Source organism: Panthera leo, chromosome B2, assembly GCF_018350215.1.
Source record: "Panthera leo isolate Ple1 chromosome B2, P.leo_Ple1_pat1.1, whole genome shotgun sequence".
Classification (NCBI taxonomy): domain Eukaryota; kingdom Metazoa; phylum Chordata; class Mammalia; order Carnivora; family Felidae; genus Panthera; species Panthera leo.
In genome coordinates, this window is record NC_056683.1 from 21,823,402 (window position 1) to 21,846,025 (window position 22,624).

Below are 22,624 nucleotides of genomic sequence, written 5' to 3' on the forward strand. Positions count from 1 at the left end.
CAAAGCCCTTTGTGAAATCAGGGAAGTTCTTCATTTGTGGCGTTCACCTTGAATGTTATATATGCAGTCAGTTCAGATTCTTCGAAGACTTGAGGTCAGAGGTGGGTGGTGTTTGTAGGAACATACACAGATCTTAAAGATCCTAGAGTCACCTCAGGAAGGATCCTGAAAAGGCCAGAATACTTAACTTTCTTTCTTCTCTTGTTTAGAAAGGCACTGGAAAGGTAGATTTCTGCTTTCTTCCTATGTATTTCCCAAGAAGGTGCCAACCTTAGTGAAGCACACATTTCTGTTTTTTTGTTTTTTGTTTTTTTTAATTTTGGGAGAGAGAGAGCATGAGCCAGGGAGGCGCAGAGAGAGAAGGAGAGAGAGAATCCCAAGCAGGCTCTACACTGTCAGCACAAGACCATGAGATCATGACCTGAGACAAAATCAAGAGTTAGACACTTAACTAACTGAGCCACTCAAGCGCCCCAGTGAAGCACATGCTTCTGTGGTTGTTGGGGTTAAGAAGACTGCACCGTCATCACTGGCCTGCATCTTGCATGTAAGCTCTGAGTTCTCACCCTTTCTCAGACTTTGCCAAACATCTTCCCATCATGTGGAATTGAATAACTGTACTGCTGATGTTCAGTTTGACCCAAAACCAGTTTGTCTTTTGCAGTCCTTAAATACTCTCCTCCCACCATCCCACACTCCACAAGAACAAAAACCACAACTGTGTGTCACTGTGGTCTTCTAGGCTAACCATTTTAGGGGGCTCTTTCTAGAAGTAATAGGAATAGCTACTTCTACTTAACTCAGAATTTAAGTCAAGGCGACAGCCAGCCATCACCCTACCTTACTGAGCCTCTCTTTCCTCATCTGTAGAAGGAAAAACTTGGCACCACTTAAAGCTTTCTTTTTAAAACATTTTTAAGTTTATTTATTTATTTTGAGAGAGAGAGAGAGAGAGAGAGAGAGAGAACGCCAGTGGGGGAGGAGCAGAGAGAGAAGGAGAGACAGAGAGACAGAGAATCCCAAGCAGGCTCAGCGTTGTCAGCACTGAGCCTGATGCGGGGCTGAAACCCATGAGCTATGAGATCATGACCTGAGCTGAAACCAAGAATTGGACACTTAACGGACTGAGCCACCCAGGTGCCCATGCTTTAAGCTTTACACTTCCTTCTGGTGCCAATTTCTCAGATGCCCTAGAGGCCAAGGCCGTGGAGCCTGCATGTGGGGCTCAGAGCTTGTGCTGTCGACAGAACTACTGAAAGTGAGATGCAGGGACTTAGGCTCAAACCTAGAGCTGGGCTTTTTTTTTTTTTTTGACTTTTTATTTTGCAATAATGATAGATTTACAGGAAGTTGCAAGAAGAGTACAGGGAGGTCCTGTGTATCCTTCACCTGGCTCCCTCCATGCTAACATTTTACATAATTGAATTTAACCAGTTTTTACATGCACTCGTGCATACACATGTGAACACATGTGCATGTGCAGTTTTACGTAATTTTATCGCGTGTAACCACCACCCCAATCAAGACATAGATACAAAGGATATTCCTCAGGCTCCCTTTGATAATTATCCCCTTCCTTACCCTTAGCAACCACCAATCTGCTCTCCATCAATATAATTTTGTCATCTTGAGAATGTCATACAAATGGATGCATATGGTGTGTAACCTTTTGAGATTGGTTGTTTTTACTTGGCATAGCATCCTTGAGATCCATCTAGGTTGTGTTTATTGCTGAGCTCTATTCTACAGTATGGATGCACTATGGTTTGTTTATTGCTGAGCTCTATTCGTGTTTATTGCTAATTCGTGTTTATTGCTAATTCGTGTTTATTGCTGAGCTCTATTCTACAGTATGGATGCACTATGGTTTGTTAACCATTTACCTACTGAAGGACATTTGGCCAATTTGAGGCTATGACAGATAAAGCTATTATGATCTGTCACATACAGGTTTATATGGACATAGTTTTCATTTCTCTGGGATATGTACCAGGAACTGAGATGGCTGAGTAATACGGTAAATGTATATTTAGTTTCCTAAGAAACAGCTTTGCTGTTTTCCGTACGGGCTGTACATTTTACATTCTCTCCAGCAATGTAAGCAGGTCTTGTTAAAGGAAAATTCTTGCTAGAGAAGCTTGTTCCCCAGGGAGAAATCAGAGAAGGAGCTTATGGTCCAATATGGGGTTGATAGCTTCTATACCTGCTCAGCCTTGGAGATTGTGACAAGGCTCCCTCTGTGACGTGAGAAGAATTTCTCAGAAATGATTCAAATACAGTAAAACCTTGGTTTGCAAGCATAATTCGTTCCAGAAACATGCTTGTAATCCAAAGCACCTGTATATTGATATTTCCCCATGAGAAATAATGGAAACTCAGATGGTTCGTCCTACAACACCAAAATATTCATATAAAAATGATTACAATACTGTAATATAATGCAAAAAATACAAAATATAAAGAAAAATAAATTAACCTTCACTTAGCTTTGAAAACTTTCATGCTGGTGTGAGGGACACAAGAGAGAGGAGGGTGATTGTGTAGGACAACTTTCACTATCACTAACAGAATCACTGCTGTCTATTGGCTCAATGGAATCTTTTTCTGCATGGGGCCATTGTATACACTCGCACAGATGTTGACTACAGTACAGTATGAATAAACTCTTGTCATCTACTGTATTTAATGTAACTGGCAATAAGGCAGCAGAGGAAAGCATCTCTATCTGCAGGCAGCCTGACCTAGAATGAAGCAAAGCATTCCTAAGCTTCCTCTTGTATGAAAAAGCAAAGGACTGTCCATAGGTGCTTTGAAGTGACAAAAAATACACTAGTGCCAGTTGTGGGCACCTTCCAACATTCTGAAAAATCACTGATTTCTGCCAAACACCGCAGCCTGAGACTGAGCATCAGAGCATGGGAGACAATCACCCACAATTCCATAGCAAGAGGGGGGTTGGGGAAGAAGAGCCATTTTCTCTGTTGTGACCATGTGATGTTTGGCGTCTCGTACTACTCGTATTGCAAGACATCACACGCACTTGTTTATCAAGTTAAAATTTGTTAGAAAAATGTGCTTATGTTGCAGAACACTCACAGAACAAGTTACTCGCAATCCAAGGTTTTACGGTACTAGGAGCCATGAAGTGCAGGGGGTAGCCGTGGTAATTGTTGGTAATAACGTGTGGGTTGGGAGGCTTAGATACTTGTGGCAGGGAGCTTCCTTACTTTGCCACCCGCCTTCCTTCCCGATGCTGCCCTCGGGGCCCCTGAAGCAATTTTGGCCACACTCCGTCCTATAGAGGCCTGCAGGGCAAGTGTTCATTCTTGAGATCTGTTTCCCTAATGCTGTCTGGTATGAGATCAACTTGATATATTTTTTGTCCCCCTTGGGTACTGCTCTCCCCACATGTGGTAATGAATTGTCCATGCTGCCTCCAATCAGTCCCACAAGAGGAAAAAACCAATTTACACTTTTTCAAGGAAGCAATCCTATTGACAGAGCTGACGTGTTGTCTTAGTTTGCCAGGCTGCCATAACAAAATCCCACAGCTCGGGTGGCTTAAACAGCAGACATTTGTTTCTCACAGCTCTGGAGGCTGGAAGTCCAAGATCTAGGTGCTGGCTGATGTGGTTTGTGGTGAGGGCCCTCTTCCTGGATTACGGATGGCCACCTTCTCAATGTATGCTTGCATGGCAGAGAGGGAGACAGCAAGCTCTCTTTGGTCTCTTCCTCTTATAAGGACACTAGTCCTATCATGGAACCCCCTTCACATAATCTCATCCAACCTTCCCACAGGCTCCACCTCCTACTACCTTCACATTGTGGTTTAGGGCTTCAACATAAGAATTTTGTGGTGGACACAAACATTCAGTATATAGTATGTGTAAAGACCCTCCTCTTCACTATTAGCGGGTTGGTAAAGGGGTCACTCAGTGACACTGTCTCCAAATGTGACCACCTTGATTCAGAATGAAGAGAAGGGCTCACTCACAGAAAGGCATTTGAAGGAAGAAGACATGTTCAAGGAGGATCACTGGCTCCTTCTTCAGAGAATAAGAGGCACAGTATCTCTAGGGCATGGAATCAACATTTCCTCAAGATGCCTTGGAGATTTCCTGAGAAGATGAAGTGGGTACCCAACCAGAGTTTCTTCCAGAGGGTCTTGTAGTGAAATCAAGGAAGTAGGATTCCTCATTCCCCAAACCAGTTCACCATTCCTTCCTGTGTCCCCCACATTGGGAGACAGAGCCAGAATAGGTCTGCTGGATGTCCCAGCTCTGCAATTGAGCTCTCCCTGATGGGAAGGATGGAGATGTTTCTGTGGGAAAACCCACACTTCTCCAGCACTTTGTCACTTGTGTTACACAGACCACCCTAGGAATAAGATCCCATGGCATGAATGATATAGGACTACGATCACTCACAGGTCGATGCTGGAGGAGAAAAGAACCAGCTGCCTTTGGCTTGACCCTTCTGCCAACAAAATTAACTCCTAAGCAAACAAAGGGCTTATCTCTCTGCTTCCCAAATCAACACAATCCTACGACTTCCCTCCTGGTTAAAGGATTAAAAATACATTTGCTAAAAATAAAATAAAAGAATTATATTGGAAGATAGCAAACTAACAGGAAAAATAAGATGGGAAACCTCACTTCAGATTAATCAATGAGGATAGAGTACCTGCTGTATACCCACAGCCTTCCTGCCCCCCACCCACACTCAAGTTAAATGCAGCACGTTGATCACAGCGAAGTTTTTGTTGTTGTTTTTAATGTTTATTTTTGAAAGAGAGAGAGAGAGAAAGAGAGAGAGAGAGAGAGAAAGAGAGAGAGAGAGAAAGAGAGCAGGGGAGAGGCAGAGACAGAGGGAGTCACAGAATCCAAAGCAGGCTCCAGGCTCCAAGCTGTCAGCACAGAGCCCAACGCAGGGCTTGAACTCACAAACTGGTGAGATCATGATCTGAGCCAAAGTCAGGGGCTTAACTCACTGAGTCACCCAGGTTTCCCTGATGGTTTTAAGTTTTAAGTAGACCCCTGACTCAACACTTCACCTTTCTCTTTCACATCATTGCTGTAACCACTTAGATATTATTCAGCCTTTTCTTGCATCTGTTCATATGTTTTCAGAACATAACATTTGAAAGATGTTATTGTGGGGAAACATTTATAGATAAGAACCCTAGAGCAATTCTAAATACCTTTGCCTGGCCTTAAACCTGAGAGGTAGGAAAAAAAAAAAAGTCCTGGGCTGGGAAACCTTTTCTGATACAAGGAGACATAAATCATAGATGCTGCCAACAGTTTATAATTATAAAAAATTGGAAGCCACCAAAAGATTAATCAAAAGGAAAGTGGATACAATTGCAGTCTACACAAATAATTATATACTCTACAGCTGTGAAAATGAATTAACCAAAGCTATGCATGCTAGCTATCTCCTGGAATAAATGTCATGCATAGGTCCCCAAAGAAATTGTTCAAGCAATGCTCTTATTAATTCCAATGATTTTTAGATTAGGTTTTTCTGCTTGGACAGTCCTATTGTATGCATATAATAACATCTTTGTTTCTTCTTTTCAAATGCTTAAATGTTTTATTTTTCTTGTCTCACTGCCTTCAGTGCAATGTGGAATAGAAATAATGATGGTAGACATGCTTGCCTCATTTTTATATTTAAAGGAAATGCTTCCAATGTTTCACCATTAAATGTGATGTTCACTGTAGGTCTGTGTTTTAGGTGTGCTTTAGGATTGTAGTGTAGGTGTAAAATTCAGATAGCTGATTCTTAAAGTTCAAGCTAGTGTTCTTTTTTGTAAAACAAATCCGCTTACCTTAGTCAATTTATATATATTAGGACCTCTGATATATTTGTAATTATTTCTCATTTACATGTGGATTTTCTTAATGCCCTGATCCTTCCATGCTACTTTGTCTCCTTCATTCTGACATTCTTTTGGATTGATTGGAGTGTTTTTTTTTCTTTTACGAGTTTGAAAGTAATATACTATATGGCTAGTTTTTAAATAGTTGCCCTTGAATTTCTAACATGAACATTTCACTTAATAAAGCTTAAAATTAAATATTAGCTTTTTTTCCTTTTTACTTTTACTCTTGGCATTATTTATTTATTTTATTGTGGTGAAAACCACATGATATTAGATTTATCATTTATCATTTAGATTTATTACATTTAATCATCTTCAAGCACACAGTTCAGTAGTGTTAAGTATATTCACATTGTTGTACTACCATAGGACAACAGAACTTTTTCATTTTGCAAAAGTAAACGTGGTCTTTACTCTCTGCCTGATAAATACAAGGATAAGGACATCAGAATGCTTTATGGCATCACCAGCCCCCTCCTCCATGTGCTATTATTTGTGCTGAATTATGGCTTTGTTGTAGGCAGCCTCTAATACCGCCCTCCAGTGGACCCTGCTCCTAATTCAAGCCCTTGTGTGAAGCTCTCCCCTGAGAGACCCAGTGACTTGCTTCTAAGCAGTAGAGCATCGCGAATGTGTTGGGAAGTTGCTTCTGAAATTAGGCTACAAAAAAATCTGCCTCTCTTGCCCTCTCTTACTCTCTTGCTTGGAGCCCTTGCTCTGTGGGAGCACAGCACCATGTTGTGAGATGCCCGCGTGGCAAGCAACTGATGCCTCTGGCCAACAGCCACTGAGGACCTGAATCCAGCTAACAGCCATGTGAGTGAGCTTGGAGTGACCTTCTGGGGCCTGACTCTAGCCACACTCATATGAGTTTGGGAACAGATCTTCTCTCAGTCAAGCCTTGAGACGGCTGCAGTCCAGACCAACACCTTGATCAGCCTTTTAAGACACCCTGTGTCAGAGACACCTAGTGAAACCATGCCTAAACTCCTGCAGAGAAAACCTGAGACAGTAATGTCTGTTGTTCAAAGCTGCTAAGTTTTAGACTAATTTGTGATGCAACAATGGAAAACAAATATATTCCCTTTTCAAACTAGACATAATTATCATCCTTATATACTCATCACTTATTTGAATTTGCCAACTCTTTTCTTGATAGTCCATCTTGCATATCTGAACTTACTTCTTTTTTTAAAAGTATTTTTAGTATTTCTTTTTTTTTTTAAGTTTATTTATTTATTTTGAGAGAGACAGAGACAGTGTGAGCGGAGGAGGGGCAGAGAGAGAGAGGGAGAGAAAGAATCCCAAGCAGGCTCTGTGCCACCAGCAGAGATCCCAATGTGGGGCTCATACCCACGAACTGAGATGACCTGAGCTGAAACCAAATGTTACACACTTAACTGACTGAGCCACCTAGGTGCCCCTCCAAACTTACTTCTGAGAGATCATTGTGTTTCTTTCTGAAGTATCCCTTGGAAAGTTCCTTTACTGAGTCTTTTGGGGGAAATTCTAGATTTTGTTTGTTCAAAAAACATCTGAAATTTAATTTCTAGACTTGGGGTTTCCTGGATCATGAAGGTAATATACATTTGGACCCAGGCCTATAGGCTCTCTGGTCTGTAGCTACTAATTCTAAGGGAACACTTATTATTCCAGAGGCCAGGTAAGTTAGATAAGTTTCCTTGTCTTCCATATTTGCCAAATCATTTTTTTTCTTACCCACTTTTAAGATTGTGGATGTAATTTTTTGAAAGACTGAGCTTCATGGAGGGGTCAATTTTCCATCTTGTACAGCATAGGACTGTGTTGCCAGACTCCCACACAGCTACTGAAGCCTGAGTTCTAGTTCCTGGAGACAAATTTTCTGAGGGCGGATATGGCTTCAGTGTTGGCTTTCCTCTGCTTTTAGGCTTTCTCTTTGTTTTAGTTCCTAAAGACCTCCTCTATTTTCTTGTAAGATCAGTTATGCATTAAAAATCAGGACACTTGATACTTGCTTGTAATCCTGTGCTTTGTTCAACCACTGGCTCAAATAAACCAAGAGCCACTGGCGATTTTTCTTCAGGTCTTTTTTTGTTTGTTTTTTAATGAATATATTCACATGAGAATTGCTCTTCAATTTAGCAAAAACCAAAGCCAAATGTGAGGCAGAAGGCTATTGTTCACCGTGGAAAAATTATATTCCTGCCCACTCTCCACACTACTTGTATCCCAAACAACTCAGTGTAAGTCAGGCTAGAAATTAGAGTGTCTGGGGAAACTGAGGCTCCTCGTACTTCCCTTTTGGAATAACCTCCACCTCAGATTCGGACCCAAGCCAGTCAACCCCAGTGGAGTGGGGGCAGAAGGATTTAGGCATTTGGGAATTTGCCTAATGGCTGAAGTTGGCTGCACTGAGGAAGCTTTTCTACATGTGGAGAAAAGAACAGAAGAAGCAGGCAGCTTGGCATGAAGCGTTAGGGCTTTAGGGTCCCAAGTGACCTGTCATATTTTCATCAGGTGTCCCCTGTCCTGGTTATTTGTTTACTAACTGTGATTAGATTACCTAACAAGGTTCACATCACAGTGCAAGGCATCTCTATTAGAAACATGTTCTTGCTTTTACTGCTTTATGAAACCATGTCATTTCTAGGTAAGGTCTGCAATCAGAGTACATTTATGGAGCCGTTGGTCTTCTCGGTATTATAAATGAGCCCCCATAGGTTTTCTGTACATACAAAGGCTCTTGTTTTATAGGAGCTTGGACAAGAAAAGATATGGACAAATTGCATTAAGAGAAGGGCTGCATAGGAAGAGGATGTTTTGCACTTTGAGGTTATTGGTATAAAAGAGAGGTTCTGATCTTGCTGCGTGTGGTATCTTTTTTTTTATAAGTTTATTTATTTATTTTGAGAGAAAGAGACAGAGGGTATGAGCAGGGGAGGGGCAGAGACAGAGGGAGAGAGACAGAATCCCAAGCTGTCTCTGCACTGGCAGCCTAGAGCCCAGTGCAGGGCTCAAACCCACGAACTGTGAGATCATGACCTGAGCTGAAATCCAGGGTGGGACGCTTAACTGACTGAGCCACCCAGGCACCCCTGTATGTGGTATCTTTGACCTGAAGTTGGATGAGCTCACCCATCATGGTTTTCAGGCTAAAAGAGGAAGCAGAGCTGACCTGGGAGGTCCCGTTGGGTTCAACTGCCATGCAGTTTTGTGGCTGTGGTTAGGACACATTGCCTCTCTGGCTCAAGTTGCTCTGAACAAGGAGGCACTTGGTATTGAAGCCCTGAGGTTATTTCTGGCCAGAATATTTACAATTCTGTGTGAGGTTCCAGTCTACCCTGAGCCTGTGGAAAGGGGTGGTAGAATTCTGACTCCTCTCTATGTGTCGTTCTCTCCATTCTTGTGGAGAAATAGATGGTCATGTGACATCCATGACCATAACAGGTGCCATGAGGCAATATGTCAGAAACTGATCCTTGGCCCCACAGAGCAGTAGAGCTGCACCAGGAACCTTACCCTATGCATCTTTCTCCTCAATTTGTTGCTATCCTACCACTGTGAACTACAATGGCTACATTGGCCACAGAACTATAAACAGATGGCAAGGAAGTGCTAGTGTGGCCTGTCCTTCTCATCCCTGACTGAGAGGCATTAGGGTGGGAGGACACCACTGGGAACTTCCTCCCTGCTGGTTGGGGAACCACAATCAGCAATTCCAGACAGTAGCTGGAAAGAGGCAGCAAAGACAGTGACTATCGTTTTGAGCTCTTGAAGACCTCATCTCTCATGACTCTATCTTTGAGAATGACTTAACAAGCATGTCTGGGAGCTGCAGCCCTAACAATAGCAGGAAGGAAGTCGGGTCACATCCCAAGGACTAGATGCGCACGTAGCCTCATTCTTAGTTATTTGGAGGTGCAGAATGTTTCTACCCCTATGGACAGACCACAGAGAACAAAACACTTTTCTCTCCCTTTGGAAGTAGGTAAGAGTAAGGACCAAGAGTTATGACTGAGCCAGAAAAAAAATGGGACAGTAGGATTGATGAACTTGAGGGGTCTCATATAAAATTTGGATAGAGAGCCAGACAACAACAGCAATCAAATTGGCACCAGCATTCACACAGAAGATAGAAGTAGAAAGACAATTCAGTGTATGTTCTGAGATGATGTGTCAGCTAACTGCTGTGCAGATTAGTCTCACCTGTACAGACAGAACCCATCATTTCTTCTATACAACCCTTCTAATTGTACATTTGACATTACCACGAAGTTTCCTGCAATGCTGACAGCCCAGGTTAATGTATAATAATGCTAGGACAGTAACAGCACAATGACCCTGCGAAACACGTACCATTTGAGGAAAAAGCACTAGGATACAGGGAACTTTGTGCAAAGAAAGGCCTTAGGGTCTTCAGGACACAATAGGTCAAGTTTAAGTAAAGAGAGCTTGCTGACCAGCCATCAAACCCAGAATCAATTGACTGGTAACTCAGAACCTGTGTCCTTGGCTAGTCTGAGGTCATAGTCTTTATCTTTGGTCTGGGACATCCCAGACACCTAGGAAGATACTGAACTAAGTATGGCTATAACCCCAGGAAGGTGTAAGAATACAGGTACGAATAAATATCAGTGTAACCATATTAGAGACATAAATGTAAACCCATGTTACCAATATTTGAAAAATACTGTAGTTTAAGAAAAAAGGGTAGTAAGTGGAAACATCATTGTGGTAATTTGTATCTGCTTTGCCTGTTTTTAAAGATTTTAAAGCATTTAAGGAAATCTGTTGTATTAGGTTAAATGTTCAAGATAATTCTATTAATAAATGGGTGACCAATGTATGCATGTCTGCAATAAAATTAGTGTTTAACTTACAAAATTCTGACTTAATTGTCCAAGTAGTATTTAATTGCTTAAGGGATTTTATTATATGGTGTAGGAAGATTGAATTGAGCATGGAAACATACGGAGGACCCTTGAATAGGAAAGATCCCAGCTATGGGAAAAGATTCTAATAGCTAACAGGCAGAGGGAACCCTGATCATTCTGTTGTGGATTTCTCCACAGCAGGATCTGGCACAGTTCCCACCTGGCCATAAGGGGATACACCAGGCTTCAAATAGTGGTGCCCATTGGCAGCTCTTCTTCGACTGTTAATTGTGCTTGGAAGCAGCATTTTCCAGGCTGAGGATATTTTCTTCCTCCTCCTAGCCATTGGGTTGGTCACCACTCACTTCTGTCCTGAAGGCGGAGAGGCATGGAGGGAACTGGTACAGAATTTCAAGAAGGGACACACAATGATGCCTTCTTGGATCCCACAAGGAGGCTGGCAGATGTGACTTGCACACTGCCTGCTGTGCATGAATCATCCCTTGACTGCACCCAGATGGATGGTCAAATAATTGTTTCTGGTGGACCCCAGAGAACCCCTTCCAATGCTTGGTTGGCTCCTCTAGGGTCCCAGAACAGAGCTACTGTACAGGGGCCTGGTATATCACTTTACAAGGTATCCCAGAAAGATACCAAACACCAACTCACATGACACAGAGTTCCTGGGTGGATCATCTTTCCCTTTCCATTAAAATACCAGCCCTGTTGTTTGGGTTTTAGAAGGAAGCATCTGCCCCCGCATATGTGTGACCAACATTGCTCCTGCATTGCGCCTTCCAGCTTGTTCTTATCAGCATTGCAGAGGACTCTGCTGGGCTCAGTACTCCTTCATCATTGGGAGCCTGGTGCCTGTCAGCCTCTGCCAGGTTCTGCAGCTGCATAATTTGGGGCTGGAAAGGGGCTCTTTCACCTTCACCTTCTTTGGCCTGGAGCAAGCAAGCTGCTTTGGTCCCCTGTGCTCCCTCTACCCGTAGTCCTGAGTTTGAAGCCTTTCCCGGGACCTTGCACTGGGGGCGGCTTGGGGGAATATATGGTTTATGTTGTTGTTTGCACAAAAATAGCCACAGAGCTCAACAACATCCTTCCCCCCATCTCTGCCCCTTCAAAGATTCTCCTCCAAAACATGAACAAGGCTGCTTATCACTATTTTGCTTGAGAATGGGAAGAGCAGTGAACAGCACCCTAGAAGACATTTCCTGCCTGTGCAGAAGAGCCTCTTAGACTCACAGGCTCTTGGCCTTTTCCCCTCTTTAAGTCCTCATTCACTAATGGACTCAGGATCTCTTTTGAAAAGTGCTTGGGAGAATTAACGCTGCCTTGGAAGTCTGGCTCTAACAACCTCACAGAAATGGGGAAGAGCTCAGTGGCTTGGTAGCCGGAACCCACCTACACAGTTTGCTCTGGTCCAGCTCCTGTTCACAGTAAACTTTTTCTTGTTCCCATGTTTAATAATATATATTAATATATATAACATAATATATAACATATATATTTTATTTTAACTTAATATGCATATTCTAGTACATATATTTATTTACATAATATATATTATATATATTTATAAATTTATATATTCATTTTAATTTATGATATATTATGTATTATTTATATATATTATTTTAATATATATAATATATTACAAATATATACATTTTAAAAATAATTGCATATTTAAAAAATTTTTTTAAGTTTATTTATTTTTGACAGAGAGTGTGAGCATGAGCTGGGGAGGGGTAGAGAGAGAGAGGGAGACACAGAATTTGAAGCAGGCTCCAGGCTCCGAGCTGTCAGCACAGAGCCTGACGCATGGCTCAAACTCACAAACTGCAAGATCATGACCAGGGCTGAAGTCAGACGCTTAACCGACTGAGCCACCCAGGCACCCCAAATAATTGTATATTTTAAAATCAGCTTTCTGCCTTTAAATTTGAGCAGTAAGGCCTCGCTATGCTCCCAGAAGCTAGCTGTTTAATCTTGCATGCCCACTTATCCCTTTAAAATGGCATCATTGTCTCCCTGGCTGTTTGTCTACTTTTCTCTAATTGTACAATATTTATATCCCTATTAATCTAGGAACATAAACTAAGGGAGAAATGGCTTTCTGTGTGCAATATTTTAAAGTACTGTTAAGTGACTATGAGCCTGTGATATTTTCCAATATTATTATTCTTTTAATTGTGTTCCTTCTTTTGTGTTGTTTTATGCTTCATTTATTTCAGAATTATTAGGCTTTGAGGAAAGCAGATTTTTCCCCCCACTCCCTTTCCTTCCAGGGCAGTTTTAAAATAATTTTTCTACAAACACTTTACCAACATGCCCTCCTCTGCAGCCAGGTCATTTGGAGTTTACCCTTTATCTTGGAGAAGATGTCGCCAGCATTGCTTCGCATTTTTAAAATCTGATTAATTGTCCTCTTTGACTATCTTGATGGATTATTCAGATGCACGTGACCTGATTTTGACTTTGAAATTAAAGATTTTTTTGGAGGTCAGATAAAGTGCCTGCCCTACTGTAAACTCCAGCAGCATGCAAAACCTATTTAGGCAGAAATGGACAAAGCTGATTGCCTTCAAGGAGAGAAGAGTATGTGTTGATTAAGTGTGAAGCATGGTGACCAGTCACCCTAGAACCTCCCAGGTGACTGGCCCAGATCCCCTAGGGGCCACCCACACTGTTAACTTACTGCTGTAGATGAGGTTCCCCCTGCCCTGCTCTCCCCACTCACCAACTTCTCCACACTGAAAACTGCTGTCAGGTGCAGAGGAAATAGGGTTTCCCTATAAAATAAGCAAGCCAACTGCAAAGGAGGGCTATGATCAAAAAATTTGCTATTCTTACTGACAAGAGAATGGCCTTCCATTTGCTTGTCTTAAAAATTTGGTAGATGTTATTTCCAAACACCTTGCAACAAAAAAGAACTTGATACACGTGGCTGAAAAATGTAGATGTGAGTGTTCCTTCTCTTCTACGACTCTTATGGGTCTCTGATGGATACTTGGGAAGAGCCAAACTAGTCCAGCTCTGAATGCATGCAGAGAGGGGGAGGCTGGTGTAGGTAGAGATGGAACAATCCTTGAATCAGAAGACAAGTCTTTCTCCTCTTCCTCTTCCTCCTTCCTTTCTCGTTCACTTCCTCCTCCCTTCCTCCTCATACTCTTCCTCCTTCTTTTGCTAGTGTAAGGTTTTAACCTCCTCACCCAAAGACTTGGTCTTTGAGCTGCCTCTTCTCCCTGTCCCTATCCTACATCTTTGGGATCAGATGGCATAGGTTGTGCCATATTGGAATTCCATGATAAGGCTTTGAATCACTGGGCATGGAGTCAGACACTTAGGGTTGTATCATGACTCAGTATGTTACTAGATAAGATAGTTAATATGTAGGTGCTTCAATTTCTCTACCTGGAAAATGGAGACAAACATCTTATATACCTCATAGGACTCTTCATAAGGATTGAATGAGACCTTATAAATGGAGGGACTTTATAGATTATAAAACACTACGGAAAATCAGATTATTATGGAAATGATGATTCTCTCAAAGGTATCATGACTTCCTGCATTCATGGTGGTTTTGTGTCAAGATTACTTGGCCACATAGCCTCTCTATGGCTAAAATTATCCAGAAGATGCAGAACTTGAGGCTCTGAACTGGTGAAGAGTTTGAAAGATTCTTTCCTAACCTTGACCAGGGAACAGGAACGTTTTTCTATAAAGAGCCAAACAGTTAATATTTCAGGATCTGTGCCCATACAGTCACTATCACACTACTTATGGGAGAAGCCATAGACAAGGCGTAAACACATGAGCATGACTGTGTTCTAATAAAACTTTATGGAGACAGAAATTTGAATTTCATATAATTTTCACATGTCACAAATATTATTATTCTTTTGAATCTTCTAGCCATCTGAAAATGTAAAAACAATTCTTCGTTCACAGGCCATATAAAACCAGGCAGCATGTAGGGGTGCCTGGGTGGCTTCAGTGGGTTGAGCATCCCACTTCAGCTCAGGTCATGATCTTAAAGTTTGTGAGTGTGAGCCCCACATCAGGCTCTGTGCTGACAGCTCAGAGCCTGGAGCCTGCTTTGCATTCTGTGTGCGTCTCTCTCTCTCTGCTCCTTCCCTGCTCACACGCTCTCTCTCTCTCTCAAAAATAAATAAAGATTAAAAAAATTAAAAAAACAAAAACAAAAAACCAGGCAGCATGTAGGATTTAGTGTGTAGACTTCACTTGCCAACTGCTGCCCTAGACTCATCCCAGGAGCCACTTGCATGGCCAGGTTGACTGTGAGTATCAAACATATCAAAAGGGAGACATGAAGTCATTTAGGCAATGTATCATAGGTCTCTTACTTTTTATGATCCTCTTCTCTGCCTGTTTGATGTCAAAGCATCTTACAGCATGTTAAAGTCTGTTAAAGGACAACCCCGAGGTTCACACTCAAGGCCCTTGCCAAAAGATACAACCTAGACCTCTGCTTGCCAACCCTTATCAAAAAACCCAAAATAGCAGCAACAACAATGGCAACACTATTTATGGGTGGCTGCCTGGAGCACATGTGGCTCATCCATTCCTCTAGGTAGTCTAACTTTCCCTTGAGCAATTCAGACCTGCAAGTGCTTACATTTATGGAAGTTTCTACTGCAGCCCTTTGCAAAATTAACCCTGATTTGCATTTTTGTGATGAGCCCTTGTTTCCCACTGAAGCGCACCATGAGAAACAGTGGATGGGAGTCACATCTGTCCAGGGAGAGATTCCTCTCAGAGCTCATCCCAGTATCAGGAAAATGTAGACAGCTCCTTAAAAACTGGTTTTATTTTGCAAACAATGTAATCTCCTCATTTGATTTGGCTTCAAGGAAGCTCATAGTCAAATATACCTATACTGACTGTAAAATATCTTACAAGCCATCAGCAGCAAAGATTTATTGAAGCGCATAGTATGTACTAAGCACTTTGTATGTGGTGCTTTTTACTTAATCCTCACATAGCCTTTGAGAGGTAGGTAAAATTATTATCCCTATTGTCATGGGCTGAATGATGGCTCCCAAAGATACCCATGTCCTAATCCCCAGAACATGCAAATGCTGCCTAATGTGGCAAAAGGGAATTTACAGGTGTGATTAAATCTCCTTGAGACAGGAAGATAATGCTAATCCCAGTGTCCTAAAAAGGAGGCAGAGGGAAATCTTGCATAGATGAAAGCAATGTGACAACAAGATGTTACAGCAAGATGCGACACTGTTGGCTTTGAAGATGGAGGAAGGGGCTATGATTCAAGGAATGCAGCTGTAGAAGCTGGAAAAGACAAAGAAAGAGATCTCCCCTGGAGTTTCCAAAGGAGCGTGGCCCTTGACTAAGTGAAGTTGGCTTTGGACTTCTAACCTCTGGAACACTAAAAGAATATATGTATGTCATTTTGAGCCAGAAAGTGGTAACCATTAGTGCATCCATAGGAAACTCGTACTCCACTTTGCAATCAAGGACAGGAGGCAGAGAGTATTGCCCAAGGGGTGGAATGAGGTTTCCTGATCCCAGACCCCCATATTTTATCTTGGACATTGCCTCGTCTGTTGCATGTGTCCTGACCTCTCCTGGATTTATTATTCCCCTCCTGCCCCCCTCCTGATTCTCCCACTACCTCCATCCTCCAATCCTGTGGACTTTTGCAATCCACCTGATGCCATGGTGTGATAGAAGCAGCATATAAATAAATACATCAGTGGACATTTGTGGCATCCATTGTGAATGGAGTGAAGTCCCTGGGCTTTTGCTAGCTGTGGAGATTGTCTTATGATTTAACAAAAGAAAGGTCCCCAGCTGCTTCTCTTCCTCCTTCTGCTTTTGTAAAGACTGCCACTCTTTTCTTTACTATAGCATAAACAGTTGGACAGAGCAGGACTTCTGCTTTTTCAGAAAATCGTGCTCACTTCCTAATCAGTATTCAGAGCCCAGTAACTGCTTGGGAGCTTCTTTCTTTCTCCCAAAGGATTTTTGTCTTATTTAGAACAGTGTCCAGCCTAAAAGCTCTCCCTCCCACTAAAATTATAAAACAAAACAAGAAGGAAAATAATGAAGCACTAAACTCAGAAAACAGTAGATCCTTTATTTTTGTAGGATGACATCCCCACATCTGTGTGAATGTAGGGATTCTAGAAGCCCTGATATGCACTGAGGATGTCTGGATACCAGGGTTGGATACAGGGTCACAACACGTGGCCTTTGCTCTATGTTAACAATGTGAACGTCTTGGGGGTGAGGGGGCTGCCCTGTTATGAATCTAGCAGCTAAAGGGAGGAATATTTCCATCTGGGAGGGGTATGTGACCATTCAGTGCCTGAGAGCTCAATGGCTCTCAAGAGATGAGGCAGGACCCACCTTTGGAGAAGCCCCCAGGGCATTGCTTTCTTTTCTGCTGATCCTAAAGTATACCAAGAATCTTTCTGAAGTCGAGGCTGTTGATATGATACTAGTTTAGACTTTTATCATTTCTTTCCTGGGTTATTGATTCTATAGCCTACATATCCTGGCTGTGGCCTCAAACAGCTTTCAATCTAACATCCATGCTCCAACCCATTCCCCAAGGAAATCTTTCCAAAATGCAATCTCCTCATTGCCGAAGGGATGCAGCTCCAAAGAATTATCATAAGGTGTTGACTCACATGATTATGGAGGCTCAGAAGCCCCATGATCTGCCATTTGCAAACCAGAGACCCAGGAAGGCTGGTGGTGTCTGAAGGCCTGAGAGAGAGGCAGAAAGCCAGAAGAGCTACATGCAGGAGGTCCAAGTCCCAGCTGACAGTCAGGCTGAGAGAGTGAGTCCTTCCTTCCTCCACCTTTTGTTTCTGTTCAGGCCTTCAACAGACTGGACAGTGCCCACTCATGCTGGGGAGGGCGATCTGCTTTTCTCAGGCCACTGATTCTGGTGCTAATCTCCCCTAGACATACTCTCACAGTCATACCCTGAAAGTGTTTAATCAGTTCCCTGGGTGTCCTATGGCCCAGGCAAGGTGACACATGAAATTCACCATCACTCTTGGGCTCTGCCCACATTCCCTACCTCATTTCTCATCCTCTCTTGTGTTCCAGTCCTTCTGCAGTCCCCTGAACTCTGCCTGCTGGCATCTCCCTGCTGTCACACACGTGCCAGAGTTATCCTTCCTACCCCTTACCTCTACCCCGCCTGCCTTCAGATAGCAGGAGATTAAAGCATACCAGAGTCAGCCAGGCCTGGGATCAACTCATTTTAATTCCACAGATATTGACTTCATGCCTTCTCTGTGCCCCCAAGATGTAATTCTGCCACTATTACCTGTGTGTCCTTGGAAGAGTCACCTGGCATTTCTAACTCTCACTTACACATCTGTAAAATATTAATGTGTAGGAAGAACTTAGCATGGTGCCTGGCACGTGTAAACCTTCCAAGGACATAAGGTGTTATAATTGCCATTTTTATCATTCTTTGAGGCTGAGGTCAAGCTTGATGACCCTTTCCCTGGTAGGTTAAGATCCTCAACCTCACCCTCTCCAACTACCATGACCCCGGTGCATGACGCACGCTTCTATTCTGGCGCTTCCCATAGAGCATTTCCCCTATTGTTTAGTTGTCTGATCTTCTCACTACCCTTTTATGAGAACTGTGTCTCTTTCATTCTTTTTCCCTGAGTGACCAGAGCAAGACTTGTGCCGACATTTGTTGACTCCATTGAGTAGCTACCCATAGGGAGGAGTTATCCCCAGAGGCGGGTGATATGCTTTTTTTTCTTTTCCTGGTGCATCCACTTCTCTTGCCTTTCTTGGCAATGACTTGAAAGGCTGTGCCAGGCTTGGCTGCCGGCTGCAGGCTGGTCTGGGGGAGGGATCAGCCATGGCAACCTTTTATGGGAGGATGAATTAGAAAAACAAATTCCGAGCAGCCCATTCATCTCAAGGCTCTCTTCTTATCCTGCACCTACAATGCATACATGCCAGCAGAAAGCATCTCATTCCCATGGGAAGAGCAAGAGTAATGAGATCAAGTCCTATAGCACTGAGCCATTCATTGTCTTTTACATTAGAAAAAAAAATGTTTTTGTGTATTTCAATGTTCAATGTTCCTTCTTTTTAAAAGAGTGAAGTCAAGTTGGACAAATGGTCCTGGAGGCCAGCCTGACCATCCCAACCTCTCCAAGGAAACTCCTGAGGTGGCAATTGTAGGATCAGCTATCTGCTCAAATGCAACATCTCCACTACTCCCCAGCTTATCATGGGGCCAATTTAAATACTTAAAGGGCATCTTTTTTCTAACTCCTCCAATCAGAACTGCCTTTTGCTTCCTGTCTACCTCCAAAGTGTCATATTTCATACTGGCATACTTTTCCATGAACCTGTCCCTCTAATGTTCATTCAAGGTGTGATCCTGAGGCTGAGTTCATTTTTCCCACTCAGGCCCCCTTTGTGGACTGAATTGTTCCCTGCTCCCCACCTGCCAATTCATATGTTGAAATCCTAACTCTTGGTACCTTAGAATGCGATTTTATTTGAAGATGGGGTCTTTAAAGAGGTGATTAAGGTTAAATGAAGTCCTGTGGGTGGGCCCCAATCCAATAGGATTGGTGTCTTTATAAGACAAGAAGGTACAGAGGAAAGACCACGTGAGGACATTGGGAGAAGATGACAATCTGCCAGCCAAAGAGAGAAGCCTCAGGAGAAACCGACCATGTTGACACCTTGACCTGGGACTTCCAGCCAAAGAGCTGTGAGAAAATAAATATCTGTTGTTTAAGACCCAGTCTGTGGTACTCTGCTCCAAAGTGTTGGTTCTGACTCTGACTGCAGCAGCTCCCTGCATTCTATTGATTAAATCGTGTTTTTTGTTAGCAAAGACATATGTCCCACTGGGGTAATAACCATGGCTCATTCTCATTGGTTATGTCTGGCTCTGGACAAAACCCTGGCATTGAGAGATCAGGTAAGTGTTGAATTCATGAGCAACACTGCTCTGGAGTGTCATACAAAGGGCAGGAATCTACTCTTTGGGCATATGCGATCTTTTCACTCAATTTGCAAACTAAATAAACTGGAAAGATAGCCCAGGTATACAGTTTGGGGTGGTGGTGACTATTGGAAGGACTTTTTATTTTTTTATATTAAAAAAAAATCTTTAATGTGTATTTATTTTTGAGAGAGGGAGGGAGGGAGAGAGAGAGAGAGAGAGAGAGAGAAAGAGAAAGGGAGCACAAGTTGGGGAGGGGCAGAGAGAGAGACACACACACACAGAATCCGAAGCAGGCTCCAGGCTCTGAGCTAACAGCACAAAGCCCAATGTGGGGCTTGAACCCACCAACTGTGAGATTATGACCTGAACCAAAGTGGCACACTTAACCAACTGAGCCACCCAGGTGCCCTGAAAACATCTTTTCTTAATTTTGAGCTGATGGGGTGTCAGGATTTGGTAGACTCCTTAGTCATTTTCGTTGTTTTCTGGCTCTGCAGTATTAATGAACTGCTCCATTTAGACTCAAGGCCTTTTTCATGTCCTTTTCGTGGCTCTCTTTGGGCTGTTTCCTACTCACACCTCCCACCCCTCCTTCCCCCAAGGGCTCTCGAATCACCTTGCAGACCCACTTCAAGTGGAGAAAGTGTTTAGCCCCTGGGCCCCTCATCCTTTCCCCACCCCAACTAAGCACTTCAGTGGCCCCCTCCATGGGCCTTCATTTTCCCATAAACACAAACAATGATGTTTTGAAAGACCTTACCACAACTCTGGTAGAACACTTCCAAGTTTCCATCCCGGCAGACCGTGTGTGGGGGCCAGGCTTTGCCGTTGCTGCTGGGAGATATCAGAGTCCAGATAAGGAGGAGGACCACCGTGACACCCTCCATGAGAGACCTTGCGTGTGACCCACAGAAAACTAGCAGTCCCAACGCAAAGGGTCTTCCGGGTCCTCTCTGTCCTTTCACTACAGGAGTGAATGTTCAGTTTCACTTCTCATATTTTATTCTCCCAAGGAACCACTGTGAGATGCATTTGAATACTGTTCCCCCAGGACCTTTGACACTTGAATGAGCACGGTGAGGATAGCTTGTGTCTAAGGTAGCCTGGATGTTGATGTTCCACTTTCATGGGAAGGAGCCAGCAAGTGATGCATGACCTTATGCCATGGTCCCCCTCCAAACAGCCCCCTTAGAGTCCTGCACCCCCAGGTGGAGTGGTGAACTCAGGAAAGCAACACCACAGTACCCCCATGTCTCCATAGGCTCCTATGTGGGCTGTGGACCAGGGGCCTGGCGGGGGTGCCAGCAGGCAGCATTTGGCTTTTGGAGGGCTACAGAATAACATTTGGAATCTGGAATGAGGTTTTTGCCCTGTTGGCATTTTCTCCCATTTGGCTCCAGCCCACTCTCAGGATTAGGGTTTCAGCAGTGAATTGTGCAGCTGTGAGAGCAGAGTTTGTTCTGGGAGCAGCAGATGTGGCCTCTGGAGGTGTGGTGGAGGGAATGGCCCTGAGAGCTGAGCTGTGTTCTATTTCTAGGTTTGGCTTCGCGAAAGGGGTGGCGAAGGAGGGGGAAGTGAGGGCCTCCTTTTTAAGATGGTGTGGAGGAAGGTTAATTTCTTTGGTCATTGGAGGGATGATTAATGTCACATCCCACTTTCTCTTCAAAGCCAAGAGTCTGCCCCCCTCTTCCACTACCTCTGTTGTTCTGCATCACAACAGCAAAATTTATCAACCCTGGTTCCCCGCCTCCCACCTCAACTTAGTTTAAGAGAACCGGAGTAAGGCCAAGGCAAGCAGATTGGAGAAGTAACAGAGTACACTATTTCCCCTGGGAGGAAAAGCATTTCTCTGAGCTCACTAGATAAATTGACTGTTTCTGCTGATAGGTAACTTTAGTTACCTCAAACTTCTTTTGAAGTAAGTGGAACTTAATTACCAGTGAAAACAAATACACTGACTTAATTGATGGGTATTTAGGATTTCATGGGAGACATCACAAAGTAGCCATTTGGGGAAGGGGGAGGTCTGGGTTGATTTTTTTGTTTTGTTTTGTTTTGTTTTTTAGGTACTCATCTGTAAATAAGTTTAGAGATGTTGGGTTTCAACAGTGATTACCAAAATGTGGTCCCCAGACAACAGCATCAACTTCAACTGGGAACTTGTTAGAAATGAAAATTCTTTGGGCTATATGCAAGACCAGGTGAATCAGAAACTCTGCAATGGGGGTGGGCACTGTGTTTTAATAAGCCCGCTGGTAGTTCTAGGATGGGAACATGGAGGCTGTCCCTAGGGACTTTTGAGTGCTCTAGAAGGTGTTGAGAGAACTCTGACCAGTGAATGAGGAGAGCGATTGAGGCTAAGCCCTTCCACTCATGCATAGCACTGCATAGCCAACACACCAGTGGAAGGTTCCGGGATGGCAGAGCAGAGAGCAGGTATCCCAACAGAGAGCTATAAGTGGCTGCCAACATGCCATCTGAGGATCCAGCTATAGATTGTGAAGCAAAGGACCTAGTGATGAAAAGAAGCATAACTCAGGAATTGTTCTGACATTTGGAAATGGCAGTGGGGGTTGGACTTGAGTGGGCATCAGCTTCAGGTGTAGGGTTTGTTAATACATAGATTGCCAGGCCCTAAACCCAGAGTTTCTAGGTTGTAGATTCAGGAAACCTGGGGTGGGCCCTGAGAGCCTGCATTTCTAACAAGTTCCCAGGTGATTCCATTGCTGCTGGTCTGGGGCCACAGTCCGAGAACCTCTGCTACTCTATAAGATTTGGTCCGTGGCATTCAGTTTTGTTTTGTTTTTAAATCATCTTAGTTTTTCCCAAACATTCTTGTGCTAAATGATAGACATTTTATATAACACACAGTAGACCCAC

The 22,624-nt window shown here is 43.2% G+C and overlaps 1 protein-coding gene across 3 annotated transcripts in view; it reads right to left on the minus strand.

Moving 5' to 3' along the window:
• The window catches only part of LY86 (lymphocyte antigen 86), a 60,902-nt gene extending 40,181 nt beyond the window's left edge, over nt 1-20,721 (minus strand). For all 3 annotated transcript variants that reach the window (XR_006202459.1, XM_042937986.1, XM_042937987.1), the window contains exon 1: nt 20,505-20,721. Coding sequence is in view for 2 of the 3 variants with exons in the window: in XM_042937986.1 (XP_042793920.1) it covers nt 20,505-20,631 (127 nt within the window). In the remaining variant the exon portion in view is untranslated. The remainder of the gene's footprint in view (nt 1-20,504) is intronic.
• Nucleotides 20,722-22,624: the final 1,903 nt, after the last annotated feature.